The sequence below is a fragment of the Topomyia yanbarensis genome, chromosome 3 (assembly GCF_030247195.1).
Source record: "Topomyia yanbarensis strain Yona2022 chromosome 3, ASM3024719v1, whole genome shotgun sequence".
Classification (NCBI taxonomy): Eukaryota; Metazoa; Arthropoda; class Insecta; order Diptera; family Culicidae; genus Topomyia; species Topomyia yanbarensis.
Window position 1 is genome coordinate 414,889,621 of NC_080672.1, and position 20,787 is coordinate 414,910,407.

The following is a 20,787-nucleotide window of genomic DNA, read 5'->3' on the forward strand; positions in this document are numbered from 1 at the left end:
CGGTTTTCGAAAGGGAAAGTCCACGGTGGACGCTATCAACTCAGTGGTAAGGACTGCCGAGATAGCGATCCAACGGAAGAGGCGGGGCATTCGATATTGCGCGTTAGTGACACTTGACGTGAAGAACGCATTCAACAGCGCAAGCTGGGATGCCATCGCGCTCTCGTTACACCGGCTTGGCCTGCCGGTGGGCCTGTACCGGATCTTGGAAAGCTACTTCCAGAACCGTGTACTATTATACGAGACCGATGCCGGTCAGCAAAGTGTTCTTATTACCGCAGGAGTTCCGCAAGGTTCAATCCTGGGCCCGGTACTATGGAACCTTATGTATGACGGGGTTCTGAGACTAAAGTTCCCTCCGGGTGTGAAAATCGTCGGTTTCGCCGACGATGTCACCCTGGCGGTCTACGGGGAGTCAATCTCAGAGGTAGAACTAACGGCGACACACGCGATAAGCATAGTGGCGGAATGGATGAGCGCGAGAGGCCTAGAGCTCGCCCATCACAAGACGGAGGTGGTTGTTGTCAATAACCGCAAGTCGGCACAACAAGCAGTTATCCAAGCGGGAGAAGTTGAGATAACTTCTAAGCGGAGTCTGAAGATTCTTGGGGCCATCATAGACGACAAGCTGACCTTCGGCAGTCATGTCGACTATGCGTGCAAGAAGGCTTCGGTGGCTGTTGCGGCATTATCGAGGATGATGTCCAACAGCTCCAAGGTGTGCGCCAGTAGACGCAGGCTACTGGCCGGTGTCGCCGTATCTATTCTTAGGTACGGTGGACCGTCCTGGGCGAGGGCACTGGGAGTAACCAGTTACCGTCGCAAATTGGAGAGCACCTATCGCTTGATGTGTCTCAGAGTGATATCTGCCTACCGCACGGTATCACATGATGCATCCTGCGTGATAGCGGGTATGATGCCAGTCGGGCTGGTCATCCGGGAAGACGAAGATTGTTTCGAATTGCGTGGCAATAGGGGAGTCCGTGAGCGTGCCAGGGTGACCTCGGTCGCCAGATGGCAACGCGAATGGGACAACTCGTCGAGAGGTAGGTGGACCCACCGGCTGATACCCAACATATCTAGCTGGGTGGGAAGACCCCATGGGGAAGTTCACTTCCATCTGACACAATTCCTGTCAGGCCATGGCTGTTTCCGACAGTACCTCCACAGGTTTGGGCACGCTGAGGCCCCAGTCTGCCCAGACTGCCCAGGTGTCGACGAAACTGCGGAGCACGTACTATTCGTATGTCCCCGCTTCGACGTCGAAAGAGGCGCTATGCTAGGCGTCTGCGGCTTGGACACAACCCCTGATACCCTTGTACAGGGGATGTGCCAAGCGGTAGAGAAGTGGAACGCAGTTTCGACTGCCACCACTCAGATTGCCTGCCGGCTGCAGAGAGCATGGAGCGCCGAGCAGCAGGCGAGGAGTTAGAGTGAGTGAATTGGCGGATGATAGACGAAGGTATGGTCTACCCATGCCAAGATGGGAGTGAGTGTGCGATAATGTAAGGCACGAGTGAGAGCGTACGCTAAGTACGGCCATCCCCCCAGAAGTAATGCCGAAAGGTAGTTCCTGGGGATGGATGGCGGAGCCCAATGGAGTTTAGTCGGTATTAATGGCTGGTCACCATTTGAGTCCGACACGCCCCCAGTGCACCCCGTGTGGTAGATTGGACCCTACCGTTAGCACGTGTACTGGGCTAGGACATAAAGGTCTTCTCCATTGTTAAAAAAAAAAAAAAAGACCTTGTACGTCAACCTGGGTATGTTTCACCCATTATTTTTCGCAGAACTGTTACAACAAAATGCGTAAAAAATATCCATTCATGAAATTCGCGCCAGAATGAAAGATACTGTCAATAGAATTATTTCTGAATTAAAAAAAAACATAAAATAACATTCATTTCACATTATTGTTTCCTTATAAAAGTATAGGAATCTAGATAGAAATCCTATTCTAAAACTACTTAACAAAATGAAACCGCCAACTGGATATATTTTTGATGGCTGGATCTTTTGGCTGCTCTAAAAATGCCGAACTGGCGCATATTTTCAACATCCTCAGTAGTCTAAACTGACGTTGTTTTCGGAGCATTGCCGAAATGTTCCGTTTCCGCCACGGACTCCGATACAGGGCGATAATTTGCAGGTTCCACTACAATCCTTAGTTTGCAGGTTAACTCGCTCGAAACAATGCTTAAGGATTTTTCACCCATTATCAAGATCAATATACCCATTGACATTACCTCATCGAGTAGTTGTGAAATGGATAAAAAGTACTCATTGTTAGAAACAAAAAATACCCATTTTTTGACAGCTCGAATAACTTCCGAAAATGGGCAATTTGAATACATAAAATGGGTAAAGTTTTTTTTACCGTGTGGTTAAAATTGACAGAGCGATAGTTGAAAGTTTGCCCATGATGCAGAATAAAAAGGTGGAAACATGTTCTGTACCTAATTGAGGTTGTCAATACAGCGCAAATTCGTTAGTTGGGTCATGACTGCGCCCCAACTAGCGAATCGTATCCGTTAATTGGGGCAACTGACAGCTGACAAAAATTACCCAAGGGAAACGCTGATTTTTTGTTTTCTTTCATAAAAATCAAACAGAAATATTTTACAATTCACAAAAATTGGCTGTTTCCTTCCAGTTTAAAGTTGTTTTTTTGTGACAAAGTATGTCATTGGTGTTCTTTTTGCCATCAATTATTTTTTGATAAATTCCTTCACATAAAACAGGAAATGGATACACCGTCGGGAAAAAGCCGATAAAGCATACTACGTTGCCACTAGCTAAAAAAGATTGGATAATGTGATTGAATACATCAGAGAGACCTTCAAAAGTTACTAAACTGACGTCTCTGCGACACAAACTAATTGATGCTGAATGGAAGAAGCGAAATATTTAACACATTTATTTCACTAAAATCATTCCGAAATATGAATTCAAAAAATAAAATTCCATTGAATTTCAAAGCATGATTTTTTCTGGATCGCCACAGAAATCAACCAATGAACCCCTTGAAATCAATGACATTCAAACGTCAATCAGTTTTTGACATAAGAGTGTCTTTTAGTTGGGGCATGCCTCAACTAGCGAACACCCAACTAACGAATTTGCGCTGTATTTTTCAATACAAAATTAAGGGATAAAGATGGAAACGATAACGTGTTGTGTAAAGATTTGTTTGGGTTATTTCATGATGTGGATGTTTACTTTTCGAGGCTATGACTGTCATATTTAATGTAATAAGAAACAAACTAATTTTAAAATATCGACAAATATTCACACCTCTACCAACTTGTGGTCATCGCAGCTGTCAATTCTAAATAATTATGCATATGTCAACTTTTGAAATGGTTCGCTCTCTCGGTTAAATTTTTCCATTCAAGAGAAAATAACTTTCGAACTGTCAATAACTAAAGGTTACAAAAAAAATCGCCAAATGGTTCACAGCCTAAGTAAAATATTTCTAAGATTTTATCGAACACCGATAAATGACGCGAGAAAAAAATTTCCGTCCGCTTACTTCGATCAATCTTATTCCGGTTCGGTTTTCATCATGCACAAATCAACTTCCTGAAGACTCCAAACATCAATTGATATTACCGCAAGCTAGTCCAGTCACCCATCGATTAATCCGAGATATGCACCAAGAGCTACTCCATGTTGGACCTGCTGTATTACTCTCGGCAGTCAAACAGCGTTTTTGGTTGCTACGTGCTCGATCAACAATTCCAAAGGTAACTAGATCGTGTGTAAAATGTTTCCGCGCCAATCCAACTGGCATTTCGCAACTTATGGGTGATTTGTCACGACAACGAGTTACACCGTCCCCCGCATTCAACATCACTGGCGTGGATTATGCTGGTCCGATTTTTGTGAAGCAAGGAGCTCATCGGCCGAAAGTTGTTAAAGCCTTCATAGCGGTTTTTGTGTTTAATGACGACGAAAGCTTTACACCTGGAGTTAGTGTCCGATCTAACAAGTGATGCCTTTCTTGCGGTTCTTCGGCGCCGTATTAGTCACAGGGAACTTGCGTCTGAATGCAACGAATTTTCACGATGCCAACAACGAGCTACACAGATTGTACCAGATGTTCCGTCATCAACCCGAAATCGATAAAATTGTGCAATTCTGTAATACATTGAAATTGAATGGCATTTCATTCCACTAGATTCACCCGAGTTCGGTAGCTTATGGGAGGCTGCCGTAAAATGTAAGACGCACCTAAAACGAGTGATTGCAAATACGACGCTTACTTTTGAGGAAATGGTTACTATTTTGTGTGAAATAGAGGCTGTACTTAACTCCAGGACACTATTCGCCATATCTGGTGACCCTCTTGATCCCGAAGTGATTACTCCAGGTCAATTCCTGATTAGCCGCCCAATGACTGCGCTACCTGTACCAGCCTTTTACAATGGCAACATAGGTTGGTTGAAACGCTGGCAACATCTACAGCTGCTTCGAGAGCAGTTTTGGAGGGTCTGGTCCAACGACTACTTAAGTAGTCTGCAACCGAGGAAGAAAAAACTGGACCACGTCCAACAACGTCCGATTGTTTTGCTGCGCGACAAGAACCGTCCTCCGTTTCAATGGATACTGGGCTGCATCACTGCTGGGAATTCGTAGGATTAGAGATTTTTGCCCGCCAGTTTCTGTGAAAGTAAGTGTTCATTAGAACATCCAATGTTTCACTATTGTCAATTGTGAGAGAACCTTCGCCTTTTTTCACTTGTACTAGGCCATCTGTGTGATCCTTATTCTGGAAAGTTTCTGATGTTTTCGCAAAACTCACGCATTGATAGTTTGCAAGCCTTTCGCAACTCAGTGTTGTATTTGGTAAGATCGGTCCTATGCTTTGACTGTAATCTTCGCTTTATTTAACAGGTGCCTAGCTTCCTTCCTAAGTGTTGCTAGATGACGTCTGTGCTGAACTAAAGGCCGAGTTATCCGAAAATAACCAGCAAATTTCGCGCCTCACTAGAAAGGTTTCAACAGCTACTCCAGTCCGGCCAAACTCCGGTACCTCTCGACCACCTCAGAAACGTCGTCGCGAGGATGGCACTGATCCGAGCAATATTCTTGTTGGTGGTCGAAAGCTAGTCGATAATAGCAGCATTGTTACGGTTCCACTTCCCGTGCCGTTGCTCTGGATGTATCTTTCCCGCTTTCATCCTAGCGTTAGCAAAGAGAAAAGAGACTGTCGAAAAAATGTCTAAAGAAGGACTAAATTGTAACGAGGAGATAAAGGTTATAGACGTCAGTACTTTGAATTTCATATCTTTCAAAGTTGCAGTTCACCTAAAGTACCGTGATGCAGCTCTTAACCCAGCCGGTCGCAAGGCATACTGTTCAGGGAATTTGAAGACAGCCGTACCCAGAACATTTGGAGCCCACCGACTGATTTTCCACCGCCTCCAGAAGAAGCATGTACTTCTATAATGCAACCCGCCCCATCAATGGTTCTGCAGAGGACTCCGAAACGATTAACCATGCCACTATATCCAACTACACCGCCCTTGTGAAGGAGTATCGATGCCGATCGCATACTAGGATGCAACGGAGTTGGTACTATGGAAGCCCTCGATCCCCCGCTACAGTCGAGTCCTTGCCGCCAGCGTTCAGCAGTCGTCCTGGTTCTGTGTATGGGGTGGGTGAAAGGGTCTTCCAACCTGCCGCAAATGGCAAGTATACATCTGTTCCGAACACTTCAAGCACTGATGTATTCTTCGCTTCCAGTTTTTTGCCTTTTGCTCCGACATCTTGTTATCAGATGCCAACCATTTCTCTCGACGACGACGATAGTCGTATTTTGGGGCGCGACGCAGTTGATTCGGGATGCCTCGATTCCCTCACCACAGTCGACCAAGCTACCGTGTGCCGTTTCCGATTTTGTTCGTGGGATTGACGAAAGGATCTTCCTACACGGCAACATGGCGTCGCTCTCTGCTGTACCTGATCCGTCCTCCAACAACATCGAAGTTTACTACCAGAATGTTAGTGGCTTAAATTCATCAACGGACAGCTATTTGCTCGAGACCACGGGTTGCTGTTACGATGTTATCGCCTTGACCAAGACGTGGCGCAACAACAATTCTTAACTACCTTATCGACCGCCATGTGCCAAAATGATGTTACAGTAAAATGTGTAATTTAAATGTTAAAAGGGAGGAATAAGAGATTAGTGTGTACTGCAAGAGGTGGGCATTTGACAGCCCGCTTGAAAACAAAAGATCGCTGCACAATTTGCTTGAAAACAAATCCCCGGAAGAACGGATGACAAAATAAAAATGGGTAGTCTGATAAAAGAGGTTGACCGAGCACGGTCGAGAGCGGTATTTTCTCCCCGCTGGAGGAGGAAAAAAAACCACGAGTGTGCGGACGGGTGAAAGTCCATCGTGAAAAAGGAGAAACTTTTGGCAATCTTTTCTGGTGGAGCCGGTGCAAAAGTTCGCCGGAGTGGAGTCAACAGCGCTGTCCGGAAGACAGCACGCTCTATCGTGGAGAATTGCGTTTTGTGCTTGCCACAATAGGAGTTGTGCTCGCGACGTCGCCGTGGGGAGAAAATTGCTTTGCAGCAAAGGGCAGAATAACGGGACACCCAACTTATGGTTGGCAACGGAGTTTGCTGGGGGCCCACGTTGGGCGCCATTGTAACAAAATTGGCTTTCACCCAAAGCATACGGAGAATATATGATCATCCCAAAATATACAGTTTAGCAAGGGCTAATAAGGGGAGGTGTTAGTGTCAAAGATGTGCACACTTACCCGATAATGCTGACGTCATCAATTGTCCGGGTCGCCTGAGCCATCCATTAGCACGTTTTGCGGTTTCAGATCCCGATGGACTGTGCCACTGTCGTGCCATTGCGCTTCATGAGAAATTTTTCTGTAGCGGCAATGTTATTCTAAGTCCGGGTTGTATTTCACTTTGCTTCGGACTATCGCAACACGAAATGGAAACAATCTTCACATTCGGCCGCAATTCTCTGGCACACAATCTACGTCTGTAATTCTGGCATGCTGGCAGTAATCATAGCTTCGACGGTTGACGATTATCGTTATACTTTTGTCTTGTAGGCCACTGATGTCACGACGATGATATTGGCGACGGAAAACGCACCTACGGACCACGGTTTCACCGTCCTTGCCCTCGTGGGCTTTTTTTCCTCCTCCAGTGGGGAAAAAATATCGCTCCCGACCGTGCTCGGTCAACCCTTTTTTTCGACTAAACAGCGGGGAGAAACAACACCGCTCTCGACCGTGCTCGGTCAACCTCTTTTATCAGACTACCCATTTTTATTTTATCACTCGTTCTTCCGGGGATTTGTTCTCAAGCAAATTGTGCAGCGATCTTTTGTTTTCAAGCGGGCTATCAAATGCCCACCTCTTGCAGTATACACTAATCTCTTATTCCTCCCTTTTAACATTTAAATTACACAACTTACTGTAACATCGAACAATTTGAACCGATGAACACCCCCTGGCAATCAACCGTCCTTAGACGATTAAAATCTGCCAAACGAGCTGCATTTAAAAAAAAATCTCGAAGCATAAGACACTTGCATTACGAAACCACTACTTTCAACTCAACCACGAACACAAACAGCAAAGCAGACGCGCCTTGAACCACTCCGGCGAGTCTTCGAGCTATCACTCACTACTGAAACATTCCCTTCCTGCTGGAAAGCGGCGCACATGTTTCCAGTTCATAAAAAAGGAAACAAATCGAACATTGACAATTATCGAGGAATCTCGTGTTTAAGTGCCGTATCAAAACTATTCGATCTGGTTGTGTTAGATGCTATTTTCTTTCACTACAAACACTACATTGCAGATGACCAACACTGTTTCATGCCTAAACGATCTACAACGACAAACGTTCACAACGTATGTAATGGATGGATTCGCTGACGGATTGCAAACCGATGCTATTTACATGGATCTATCTGCGGCCTTCGACAAAATCAACCATGATATCGCAATAGCGAAGCTGAACAAACTCGGCATTCATGGACAACTTCTGCGCTGGTTTCGTTCCTACCTCGATGGAAGGCAACTCCAAATCAGCATTAAGGACTGTCTATCTGCACCATTCTTCGCTACATCCAGCATACCACAAGGAAGTCATCTCGATCCAGTAATGTTCCTCCTCTACTTTAATGACGTCAATATCACATTGCGAAGACCTCGCCTCTCTTTCGCCGTCGACATGAAATTTTTTCGACAAATACGGGATAAAACCGATGCCGAGCTTCTTCAAAGGGAACTGGACAGCTTTAGTACGTGGTGTGATCTAAACAGAATAGTTTTAAACCCTTGCTCGGGTTACTCAATCGTTACGTTCACGCGGAAACGCCATCCGACACAGTTTCGCTACCATTTCTTCGGCTCGAGCATTCCAAGACACTCTCACATCAAGGATCTCGGAGTTATTGCACCAAAGAACATAACGACATGCAGACCTCGTCACAAAAGAGCAACTGTCATTATAGGCGGTTATGATCCTCGTTTTCCGCATTATCCAGATCTTCTGGAGATTGGATCTTACTCCCCGTTCCCCGGCTGCTGTTCCAAGTGTGAGCGGAGTACACACTAATTTGTTTTCCTTATTTCTCTGTGTAGTACGCTTCTAACTGCGTTCATAAATGTAGGTACAACTCCCTTGTTACATATATTGACATCACTTGACGAAAGGTATTCTAGAAAGTACACACCTCTGGTATTTATATCCGTGCTACTCCATATTGTGTGAAATGCATTGACATCACATCCAATGATGAAGGGCTGGTCTATGCTTTTGCAGAACTTTATGGGCATTGATTTAAGAAGGTAGAATCCGTATCGCCAGGGAAGTAGGCAGATGCTATCACAATCTCCTATTTGCCGCTAGCCGTCGGTGCCTCCATCGTTATTGCAACGGTGTCTCGTTGAATGAATCCTGTAATTGGAGAGAATTTTATTGCTCTGTTTATCAAAACTGCAGCTCTTGGAATTGGCTGGTCTTTACAATATACTAACTTGTAAGCTGAGGAATTTAAGGCAAAGTTTTTGTGTTTATTTACCCACGGTTCACGCAGAAGAGCGATGTCTAGACGGTGAACCTCCGGGCAAGGACGCTTGTGGCACCTTCACTTGGATGCAGCGAATGCTGCTAATTTTTTTGGTGTTTTTCTGCCATCGATTTTTGGGGTCAATGCTTCGACACAATGACGCATTATAGCCTTTTCAAATACGTAGTTCAGCTGGTTATGTTGGGAGGTTATAAGTTTCACTGAAGCCTCACCTACCGGAGCTCTACCGTTTTGAGGATCGTGCTTCTTTTCACGACCCTCCAGCGCTCTGTGCAGAAATTGTCGCTCTGATTCTGCACCAGGCGGAGAATGTACTCAATCGACCTTTCGATGCTGTCGGGGAGATACCCGATGTAAAGCGCTTGTTGTGGAATCTGCGACGCTTCAACGGCTTCCAATGAAACGCCTACCCAGAGCATGATCGCAGCTGTGGCATCCTGCAGCCACTTAGCTGTATCTTTGTCTGCACAGGCGATTTCGAGATACCCTTGTTTGTAAGCGCACTTCCTAATCTTGGGTCTCGTATTGCTTGAGCTCTGTCCCATGATGCTATCGATCAGCGCGCATCGAATAGCATACAGTTCTTTATCGCTGAGTGTATTCGCAGGGTACCCAACCGGAATGATGGCCATCGAGTATGACTTGGCCATTCCGTTGCAGGTTGGGCGCTGCTTAATGTTTGGTGTCTGTCCCTTTGATCTTTTTCGATTGGGGTTCTTTAATTCCTGCGCCCACTATTGTTCGCCTACTCAGAGTCCGTCGAAAGCTGTTATTTGAGGGAGCCAATTCTTACCCAATTTCTATTAACACCCTACACATTTGTAGCCATTGGTTTGAGCAGAGCCAGCCATTTCTGCTCGAAGCACTGATTCAAATGGTAGCGTTAAAATAGGGATTTTAGATTCGCATTTTTGTTCGGTCAAACACGAATATTCCACAATTTTCACGCCGCATTATACTGATTCCTTAGAACGAAAAAAAGATACCAATTTGGACGCATTTCGACAGATTAACTATTAGTTACACTACCATATCAATGACTCGAGTTTCATTGTCCAGAATATCGTTGGTAGGTGCTCGCTCGAATGCAAAGTCGGTGTAAGACAGTGGATAGTTGTAGAAAAACGGAACAAACAGAAATCAAAATTTCCCGAACAACCAAGGACAGTTAAAATTACTTTGTAGAACAGTGTCGAGACTTGGTTCGGTAATTCACCAAACGTACTCATCATAACAAAACATCTGCAGGGTCATTATTGAATAACAAGAAGAAAAAAAATACTAAGTAATATAAGAAGCATGTCCAGATTTCAAGAAACTTAAAAAAACGTTATGTATTAGAATGTTGTTAGTAGACTGGAAACATTACTCATAAACACGAAACAATTACTTACTGTGAATAACTTTCTAAAAAAGACATCTATAATAAAGATTGGAGAACTTGGTCGCACAGATGCGCACAAAAGCTTTACTACTCTTACCCAAAGTATGATACAAAAATGTATATTTACAATTCCTACACACGTACAGAAGGATGCGCATCGCCATCGCAAATAGTGCTTTTCTGTATCCAACCAAAAAAAAATAGCAGAGAGGGACGCGAATTACTTTTAACATGAAAACCATCATAACATCAAAAAAATCAGTAGTAAAGGTGAATTGGACAATAGTTCCAGCCAAAAAAGCAAACTTTTATGATGTTCAAGTTGTTAGTTGGTTGATGCTATTTAGATACTATCGCTTTTTTGCTCTGAAAATCGCATCAAACCGTTAAATGTTGGTTAAAGTTTTGGTCCTATCCGAAACTCATACACTTCAGTGCAAGCTTGAAACACATACACACAATCGACGATACACACACAAACAACTATGTACTTTATACTTATGACACACTGACGTACATTTCCAGTTTCGAATCGAAACGCACTAGAAAGTGACAGAATCAGTAGACGCACCAAAGGCAGAATCAGCGCAATAAGTTCAGACATTTGCTGAACACTGTGACGTTCTGTCCGAAGATGTTCGGATAAAAAACTGACAAAAAGTGATATTTAAAGTTAAAAGGAGTAATAATATTGAAAATAAAAACAACAACTATGATTACTATTGTAACTATCGGTCAAACATATGATTGTAATGAATAATGAAAATAATTAAAAGCAGAAACTATTCTCGAAAGTGTTAGCTGAGCTGTTTTTGTATTGTTTTCAGCGAATCGTTGCCAGATCCGGTACTTTTTAACTACTTAAATTTTTTAGTTCGAATTAACGTCTGATTTGGCTTCTTATCCTTTGCTTTAACGTCAACTAACAAATACTAACTCAACGAAAAAAAAGGTTGTTTACAAATGAAAACGATTAGCCCTAATTTATTCCGGTTTTTGGTTAGATTAAGTTGTCTTCTGTTTGTTTTCCTGAATTAATCTTATGTTCATACTTTGATTTCAACTTAATCCTTGCTCTCCTCGGCCTCTAACCCTTTAAAAACACACGTACAAAACACGCTGAACGCGCTTCGATTTGGCTCCTGTCTCCTTTCCACCGGCCACTCCTACCCTATCCCTATTCCTTTTTTTCCGAAATTTCTATTCGACTTTACAGAGCACCATCACCGAAGAGCATCGACAGGCGTACAACAGCCTGGTTGAGAACCCACACGGGGTGGGTGTCTTCGCTAGCGATCTCAAATGTTTCACAGCATCAACTCTTCCGCGGTCAAGATTCAACACAAGTGCTGCTAGTTCGTTTAGCTCCGGCACAGGAAGCTTTCGCTTTAAGGAAATCGACCTAACGACACCGCCATCTCATCCAGCCCCGAAGTCCCCGGGACCAACATCTTCCAACGAAAACCCGGACGACGATTCCAATCCTTTGCGTATGCTGAGAAGCAAACATTTTCCCGTCGTTCGACCACGACTCAAAATTCAAACCCAGACCAGTGTGGAGGAGCATTTGGTGTCGCTAGATGACAAGGACGGATCCTGCGAGAGCCCGAGTTATCTGACAAGCCCTGAATACACCTACAACAATGCAGCGATTGGAGGAGAAGCATGTGCGAATCCGATTCCACTACCGCCACGTGACCGCAACAAGATAATAGCAGCCAACCCGAAACGACACGTACGTAAGCATCCACTGATCATACCTGCATCCGGTTTGCAACGAACTCTCAACAAGGTCACCCAAGTTACCCCGATCGAAGAGAAAACCGATGTGTTCACAGTGCCACATGACGACTCCGTCAATCTAGATTCGAACAATGTACTTCAAAAATCATCATCAGATTCATCGAAACTCAACGAAATTGGCCATTCGTACGTTAACAATAACACTTCGTTATCGCAAAACTCCTACGGAAAAGAGTTCGTCGAGAACAACTTCCCCAACTTGAAGCCTATCCCGCAGGTGACTACACTGCCGGCTACAATTCCAGCTACCAGCACGATCCTTACCCGACGTCGTAATGAAAAGGATGCAGCCAGTCGACAATCTCTGCACCGTGATCCAACCTACGAAAACCTGGACATTTACCAGACCCATCAATTCAACAACAACCACCACCTCAACGTGGACACTGCCTCTCTACACTGTGAATCGATTCTGGAGAATGACGCCGACAAAGTTCCCGATCTTTCTTCGCCATCATCCTCGATCGACGTCGTGGATAGCTTCAACAGTGCTCTGTACGATATCGAAAGCAAAAAGTCGACTAAACTGGTCGAAGATGTCCTACGCAATGTCGACATGGTCGACACGAAAAGTGTCGATAAAAAGTCAATTTTACGATCGCCACCTCCTCCAGCGGGACCTGCCCCTACGCTCAACGCTGCCATTGCAGAATCTTACAGCACTGGTCGAATGGCACCTCCACCGCCGCCGCCACCACCAGTACCCGTTGCGATCCAGACGGATGACGTCGATGGACCAATCTCGCCGGTATCCATCGCCGAGGGTGATCTGAAAAAGTCCATTAACTATGTAAGCTGTGAAGATCTGCTGGAGTTTGCTGAGAAGCCGAAGGGTCGTGTCCGTGGCCTGGAATCGGATGAAGTTCGAATTATGTCCAAAGTGTTGGGAAAGAATGTGAGTATTGTTGAACGTGTCAATCGGAATCTGAATAATAATCGTTATGTTTTTTTTTTCAGACTCCTCCAGAGCAGTGCATGGTGACGCTGGATTTTATCGACTGGGACATTCACAAAGCGATCAAACTTTGCAAATTGCAAACCATTCTTTCCACCTACAACCTATCGCTGCAGGAATGTCGCGAAGCTTTGGAAAATTACGACTGGGATCTACACACGACAGCGCTCAAAATGAAGGCGCACAAATAGCTCGAATGCGAGTACCCTGTATAACTATGCAATTAATGTCTTCCTGAGCAACCGAACAATTAAGTATTATAGGAAAACAATTACACAAAGCAGCTCAAACCCAATCAAAAAAAGCAAATCTTCCACAACAGCAGTATTTTCCAATTTTGTTTTCAAATATCTAAACCCACTCGCTAAAATAACCCGTTTGAACGAAGCTCCAATCGGATTGAATTGAATTATGATTGCCAAAATAGTTTAACAATTTTATTATATTATAAACTGACATTTTTAATGTTATTGGTTTTTCAGTAACCAGCACAAGTGTGACTACCATTATTTATGTGAAAAGTCCATGGATTTCGAGAAATTCATTATCACTTCAAACAGAGAATTGTAGTAAATTACCATATTTCTAACATTTACCTTTCTCACAACTTAACCAACCCGGTCGCCTCATAGAATCCATCGCAAGCCGTCGAATAACGCTGGGAAAGATGAATCTCGGTGACTTTCTGAAGTCCAAAATCGTAATGTCCGAACTCTCTCAGTATTTCCGTAGCATCAAAGGTGACCCTCGAGCCACGTCTATCGTCACCGCCGTCGCCTTCTGCATTATCCCGGAACAACGAGTTGATCAACGTTACATGCAGCTTCACTCGATCGTACTTCTTCTGAAGCAGTCCGTTTTCAACGAAGTATTCCATTACCTGATCGGCAATCTGCTGAAGAGCTTCCGATTCCACACTGGCATACAGAACATCGACAGCGCGTGGATCATCGTTCATGTATTCCAAGCCGCGTAGGCGAATTTCAACGGAGCCAAAATTTGCGAGAATTGGTCTGCGAGTATGATAGAACTAGTTACTATTTAACTAATTAATAATGTTAAAGAACTACCCAATAATCATTTCGCGACAATCCTGCAGCAACTGAGCCGCACGTGACCTGTCATCATTATCCATCAAACTCATCGTACACAACGTCAGATGCAGCTTATCCACTTTCTGAAACAACGAATCATCCAAGTTGAAAGCACTCGGCAGCTCCGTTAGTACTTTCACGCGAAACTTCTTATAATTTTGCTTGATCTGATCCGAGTTCAGAGGAATCGACAGGAAATGTGTAAACTGTTGCCGACTACGGGCACCGAGCACAATCAACTCGATCCTCTGTCGGCAGGAGGTGACCGCTCTCCGGAAGGTTCCTTTCACCAGAATATCACCCTCGGAGCCCTGCTTCGGTACGATGATTTGTGTTTTAGTTTCCAACTCCATGCGGCGCCTGGTGGCACCCTTGGCACCGATGATCATCGCGAAAAAGATACTAAGGAAGGGGAAAATACCAAATACCGAAGTATGTTTAGCTAAGTTTCTATCCAAGAGATTACTTACGATGGAACGTGGAATGATGTTTGGAACTTGCCACCTTCGCCGATTTGGATATCATATTCCAGCTCTCGATCGTCCTCCTCGAACAGGTCTGTTGGTATAAGTATAAGAAATGTTAGCTATAAATTTGAATTATGAGTTAAAACAATATTTTTAGATCTAACCACCCCCCCCCCCCCCCTTCGAAAAATTAATCCGCAATGCAGAATAATGCTGAACATATTACAACTACTAGAGAAATTACTCGCCCTTGATATCTTTATCAGAGAAACTATCGCCCGATTTAATAGTATGCTGGAATCGTCTTTCAAGAAGGGTTGTCGATAGACTATCTCCAATCGAAAGCTAAAGTAAAGTAAAGTAAATCCAAGAGCAGTTACGACACGAAGAAAATTTGGCATGGAAGCTGATACAAAGGGAGGTTTAGCCAACGAGCTCTGCTGATTTCGGTTCTAGATCAGAGTCCCTCTAGGTTCGCACGAAACTGTTATTTTTATGTGGATTTTGTAAACATTTGAGCGAACCTAGAGCAACTCGAATCTAAAATCGGCATTAGCTTTCCCTGAAGCATCACTACACAGCTTCTCACCCTCCAATCGTCAGTCGGAGTCGGAGCACGCGGTTAAAGAACCCCGCGATCGACTGGTAATTTACAAAGAAAAATCTTTGATATGCATTGTTATCGCAAATTGCAACCACCGCAGTCCGGAGATTTGGTGCGTTGTATTCCATCGCGGTCGTCTATCTCAATTATCGAACCAGCGCAGCAGAAACTTAAAATCAACAGATTGCAACTATAGGCCAACACCTTTCTGTCGTTACTCTTCAATGGCTACCGAAAACAATCATACCCCAACCAGAGACTTAAAACCGATATGAGGATGCATCCAGACATTCAATCTGACAACTCACTCGATCACTGGACCAAATCAATGTGTTGATCAAGCCCGGCCTAGTACATAGCCCGTCCGGAATGTGGTTCCGTGAACTTTTCCAGCTGCCAAAAACCTAACTCTCTCTGTCAGCTTAGCGATTACTTGCGACGCTGCTAACTTGGAACCGGTACAACTTTTATCAAGCCTTACAAACTCTGTGCAGCACCATACTGGACGGTGGAAACCTTCGGGTTTTCATCACAAGCGAGTATTCAGTTAATTTAATACTTCCTACACTAACTAACCCCGTGTTGCAGAAGGACGACCATGAATAGAATGCAGTCTGGATATATTATCAGAATGTTCGGGGTTTGAAGACAAAAATCGACGAGATTTTCCTGGCGACACGTAATTGCTACTACTACCGTGACCTGCTCCATTACCGCGTTTTTTTCTAAAACTTATTACTGTGGCACCAGTGGCGTTGTAAGAAAATTTTTCGGGGGTGGGATATGAATATTTTTTTGCATATATACAATATCTGTATGTACGCATATATTTTTTTAGAAAGCAGAAAAAAATGTTCAAAAACCAACAACTCAGGGACCGGGTTTGGGTAGCCACCAATACAAACTTCAGACTGTCTAATTTACTGATCCCTTCGGTTCCCTTGTGCCATTTAGTACCACTTCCTCAATGAGCTTCCGACGGTGGATCTAGCCTACTCCGACGAGGAGTTCCCCGGCGAGAGAAGGTCGAAAGCGAGCCAACCAGCCAGGTATCGAGGTCAATTCGGCTATTCCGGTGGAGTAGGGCGTCCGGTTTGCTGGAACCCCGGTGTGGTGGTGATGTCTCGTCGCGATCTACTCAGTCTAGTTCCCGGTAGCGAATCTGACTGTACGCTGACGGAAAATTCGCTGGCGAAAGAAGAAAGAACTTCTTGAGCCCTTTGGCTTCGTGTCCGGTGCAATTTAGCACCGCAACTTCTTTAAGCCCATTAGTTCCTTTCTTGTGCCATTTAGCACTACTTCCTTGTTGAGCCATTCAGCTCCCCGACGTGTTCGCGAGCTTTTCGGACTAAAGCCCCCACGATGGACCTGACCTACTCCGACGGAAAGAGTTCCCCGGCAAGAGAAGTTCTCCCGAAACCGTTCCAACCAGCTGGGTGCCGAGGTCAGTTCGGCGATTCCGATGAAGCAGGGCGTCCGGTTCACTGGTGCCCCGATGACCCGCGAGTGGTGGTGTCTCGCCGTGGTCTACTCAGTCTAGTCCCAAGCGGTGAATCTAGCTTACGCTGACGGAGAGTTTCCTCCCAATACCGATTTTTCTTCGGTTTTCGGTATATTTCTATCTGAATAATCGGAGGGCTGCAGTGGTTGGTCTGGCGTTTACGGATGGAGCGTGATGTCCGATTCGCTGGCGTTTCTACGACACATGCTCGGCGCTCTGTTGCAGTCTACTCGACTAGTCCTCGGCGGTGCATCTAGCTTATTCCTGCTTTCCCTGGTGTAATGATTATTAAAGCTCAATCGGTCGTCGATTATCACTCCCAATTGCTTCAGTACACGATTCAATGCAATAACGTGTCCTTCGACGGTGATCTGTATCCGCTGAACCGCTTTTCAGTTGCTGACCAACAACACATCCGTCTTGTAATGAGCTATTTGCAGCTTCATCCAGCTCTCGATTGCGTGTATTGTCTCCGTCACCGACACCTTAACTTCTCCAAGTGTCTCACGCGTTACCGTTAGTGACACGTCATCCGCGAAACGTACGATTTTCACTTTCCCGGGTAGCCACAGTATTAAGACCCCATCATATATCCAAAGAGTTGAACCGATAATGGAACCCTGAAGAACGCTCGCTGCGGCTTGCATTGACTTATGCCCATCGTTCGTCCCGTGCAGCAGCACTCTACTCTGGAAGTAGCTTTTCAGGATCTGGCTAATTCTTCTGTGCAGCGCTGCGGCATTGGCCTATACGAAGTTGGACTTTCCTGACTTTGGCAGCAACATTAGCTTCTGTACCTTCCACCTTTCACCGCAGCTACTTATGGCAAACTGGCTCGCTAAGCTTCTTAAAGCGTCCCTAGCTTCTCGAAACGTCGCTTGCGCTCCTTTCTCCCTCTCCGATTTTGCTCTCTGAGCCCGCCTTCTATCTCTAAAACAAGCAGGGTGTAGCGTACTGAGCTTCTCATTTAACCAGTAAGCTGCACGCCGTCTACTGCATGGCTCCAGTTTTCGTGGCATTTTAACGTCACAAGCCGTCACAATTCTTCTTGTTAAATCAGCCGCATCAACGTACTTGATTCCGCTGTTCGCCGAAGTGACTCAACAAAGAGGTTTTTGTTAAGGTGAAGATATGTGGAAGCCACGTTGCTAGGCACCGACTCGCTTGTTTACATTGAGAAAAACTGAAATCTGAAGTGAAAATTCAAACGCACAAATGAGAGTTTCCGAACATTTTCCTTTGGTCATCTGCATATTGGCAGAAAATTTGAAGTTTTGTTAGTAAACGATTAAAGTTTCGCGAGTGCTTTTGCAGTGGTGTGTGAATAAAGTGCATTTGAAAAAGTGCAATGAAAACGAGAAGAAGAAAAATAAGAGTGTTTCGAAGAGAAACCCCAAGTGAAGAGGGGTGATATTTTCGCACAAAATAAGAGGTACAGATGGCATTCCGTCAAAAACTCGGATTGATTGTATAGGAAAATGTTCTAGCTTCCTTAAGTAGCAGTTTCGTGGCACACCAGCAAGGTTAGTGTGTTGAAAAACGTATTTTTATATTTGCTCATGTCAGATACATGGTTAGGCAGAGGAGAGGGGTGTGTGCGGCGTAGCAGCTATGTTGTGGCTCGCATGTATAATGTCCTTAAAGACTTTCGTGTTCTACGAATCACCTGGTGGTCGCTATGGAGATACTTATCGCACACTCTCCAGTCCATGTTCGCCGTCAGCCAAGGACTACAGTATGTGGAGGAATTTCTCTCGGTACCGATATCAGTTTCATGAACCAATAAGCTCCTAGTTTTTTCACGATACCAGGAGCCATTTAGCTCCCAACTTCGCCGCGATCTACTCGTTGTAGTCCTTGGCGGTAGACCTACCCTCCACAACGAGCCGACCGGTAGGTGTCGAGGTGTGTCATCAATTTTCACTAAAATGAAATATTCTCACAAGATAACTTTTGCAAATGAAACTTTAAGAATTTCATTTAAAATATTAAGCATATTTTTGTTGGACATGTTCAATTTTTTCAAATTTCTGCAAAATATTGGGAGGGGGGCTATTGGGGACCTATTGGTCTGCTGGTACATCGCAGAGGCTAACCAAAAGCCAATGCCGGACAAACAATATTCCACGGTATCCCCAAACCAATAGCTAACATACCTAGGGAAGTAACAAAAAAGAAGACGGCTATACCAGTCAATCGAAAACAAGAAAAGGACCAAACATCTAACAGCGAAAATCAAATATCTAGCGACGACGACAAATCAAATAAAAGCGAGGGAAAAAAGTAGACGAAACGAGCAGCAAGCAGCAGGGGAAAAACATGACCATTGCTCACCACCGACAAAGAAATTTAACACAAGGAGTTGAAGGCAATGTGCACATAAAAGACAAGAGCAATTATATTCGTTTATTTTATTTATGAATTATAAATTAAGCTTATCTTTGAAATGCATCTAATTTTCAAAAAAAGGCGAATGACCCTCGAGTTTAAAGCCTAAACAAATAAATAATAGTAAGACTCTTAGCTACAGGAGATCTTGGAAGAATTGGTCTTTGGGGCTCACAGAGAATGCCTCTTTTACCGCTCCGATACGCCTTTCTAAATCTATGAAGTTAATTTTTGATAAAAGGTACTAATGCTTTCATTCGAATTGCTCTAAGTGCGCTCTAATGTTTATTCAACCCTGATCTAAAACCGAGATCAGCAAGTTTGATTCGAACACGGGTTCTTCTTTGGTAGGTTTTGGTGGAACTTCAACTGAATGGGGTTTTGGTTATTTGATTGTTCGGAAGATCGTTGAGGTCTCCAATAATTACTATATAAGGTGCATTTTTGTGGTTCGTATTCATCTCGCCAGTAAATAGCACCAACTTGGGGCCAAGTTAGACAATGTATCTAAACTAGTACCCAAATTAGGACTAGATAGACATTATATTCAAACAGTCACACGACATATATGACGCCTAAAGCAACTGGCAAGTCCCGAGTAATGTCCCGGGAAGCAAAGCAGATCGTGTGTTGTGTATTGAAACTACTGAGCACCCGTCAACCCTCAGTAGAGCAAATATTTTAAACTTTTGCTGTCAAGAACTTCTGAAGATTAATGCAGATTTCGAACAGTATTGCCAGTGAAAAACGACTGATTTCAATTTGAACTAAAAAAGCAATATCAATATACATCGACCTAATTATTTTGTATTGATTTAATAAAATTTTCAGTACAGGTTAAATAAAACAATTCCAACTGGCTAAAAATCGTCCTACATAGGTTCAATAATGTAAGCCCGTTGAACGTCGTCCAAAATCAGTCTTAACGACCTCGATTTCTTAGGGTGTTTAAATAATTTCAAAACAACATTAAGAATTAACCTATTTAGTTATTTGACATCGTCAGTTTCGTCGTTTTACATCGACCGCTTTAAGAGAAGCCTTCTTTATTTAATTTGGCGATACGGAGATTTGTAGCATGTTCATTCAATTGAACAATATTTTCTGAAACATTCATTACAAAATACTGAAAATTGAGCGAGTGATTTTTCGGACAAAATCAAGTAAAATGTTTGCATTTGAGTTGGGAAAATTTAAAACTTCGCCCATATTAAACACATTAACACAGTGTGCAGTTTCATACCTTCTTCAACGTACGGTTTGTTTTCATCCTGCTGCTCGTACTCTTGATACCGTTGTTGCTCGGAAACTTGATTCACACGATAACAGCGCGTCCCAATCCACATAAGCTGTGGTGACATAACATCCATTGTAGAATAAGTTACCACGCTGAATACTTTGTAATTCACCAAAGAAACAAAACTTTACACACCGCTAGCTTTAAAAAAATACAAATTATAATACTCAAATAAAAGTTGACTGATTCGGTACTAGATTGAAATTGGAAC

The 20,787-nt window shown here is 43.9% G+C and overlaps 2 protein-coding genes across 2 annotated transcripts in view; one reads left to right on the forward strand and one right to left on the reverse strand.

Moving 5' to 3' along the window:
- The window catches only part of LOC131692785 (activated Cdc42 kinase-like), a 102,850-nt gene extending 89,131 nt beyond the window's left edge, over positions 1-13,719 (forward strand). Inside the window, exons 8-9 of the mRNA XM_058980052.1 lie at positions 11,684-13,165; positions 13,228-13,719. Coding sequence (XP_058836035.1) covers positions 11,684-13,165; positions 13,228-13,416 — 1,671 coding nt within the window. The 3' untranslated portion in view covers positions 13,417-13,719. The remainder of the gene's footprint in view (positions 1-11,683; positions 13,166-13,227) is intronic.
- On the reverse strand, positions 13,685-20,774 carry LOC131692786 (activating signal cointegrator 1 complex subunit 1). Its single transcript, XM_058980053.1, has 4 exons — positions 20,523-20,774; positions 14,790-14,877; positions 14,296-14,721; positions 13,685-14,238 (listed from the first exon to the last, which is right to left on the reverse strand). Exons 1-4 carry the CDS (start codon positions 20,647-20,649, stop codon positions 13,827-13,829), a joined length of 1,053 nt encoding a protein of 350 aa, XP_058836036.1. The 5' UTR covers positions 20,650-20,774; the 3' UTR covers positions 13,685-13,826.
- Positions 20,775-20,787: the final 13 nt, after the last annotated feature.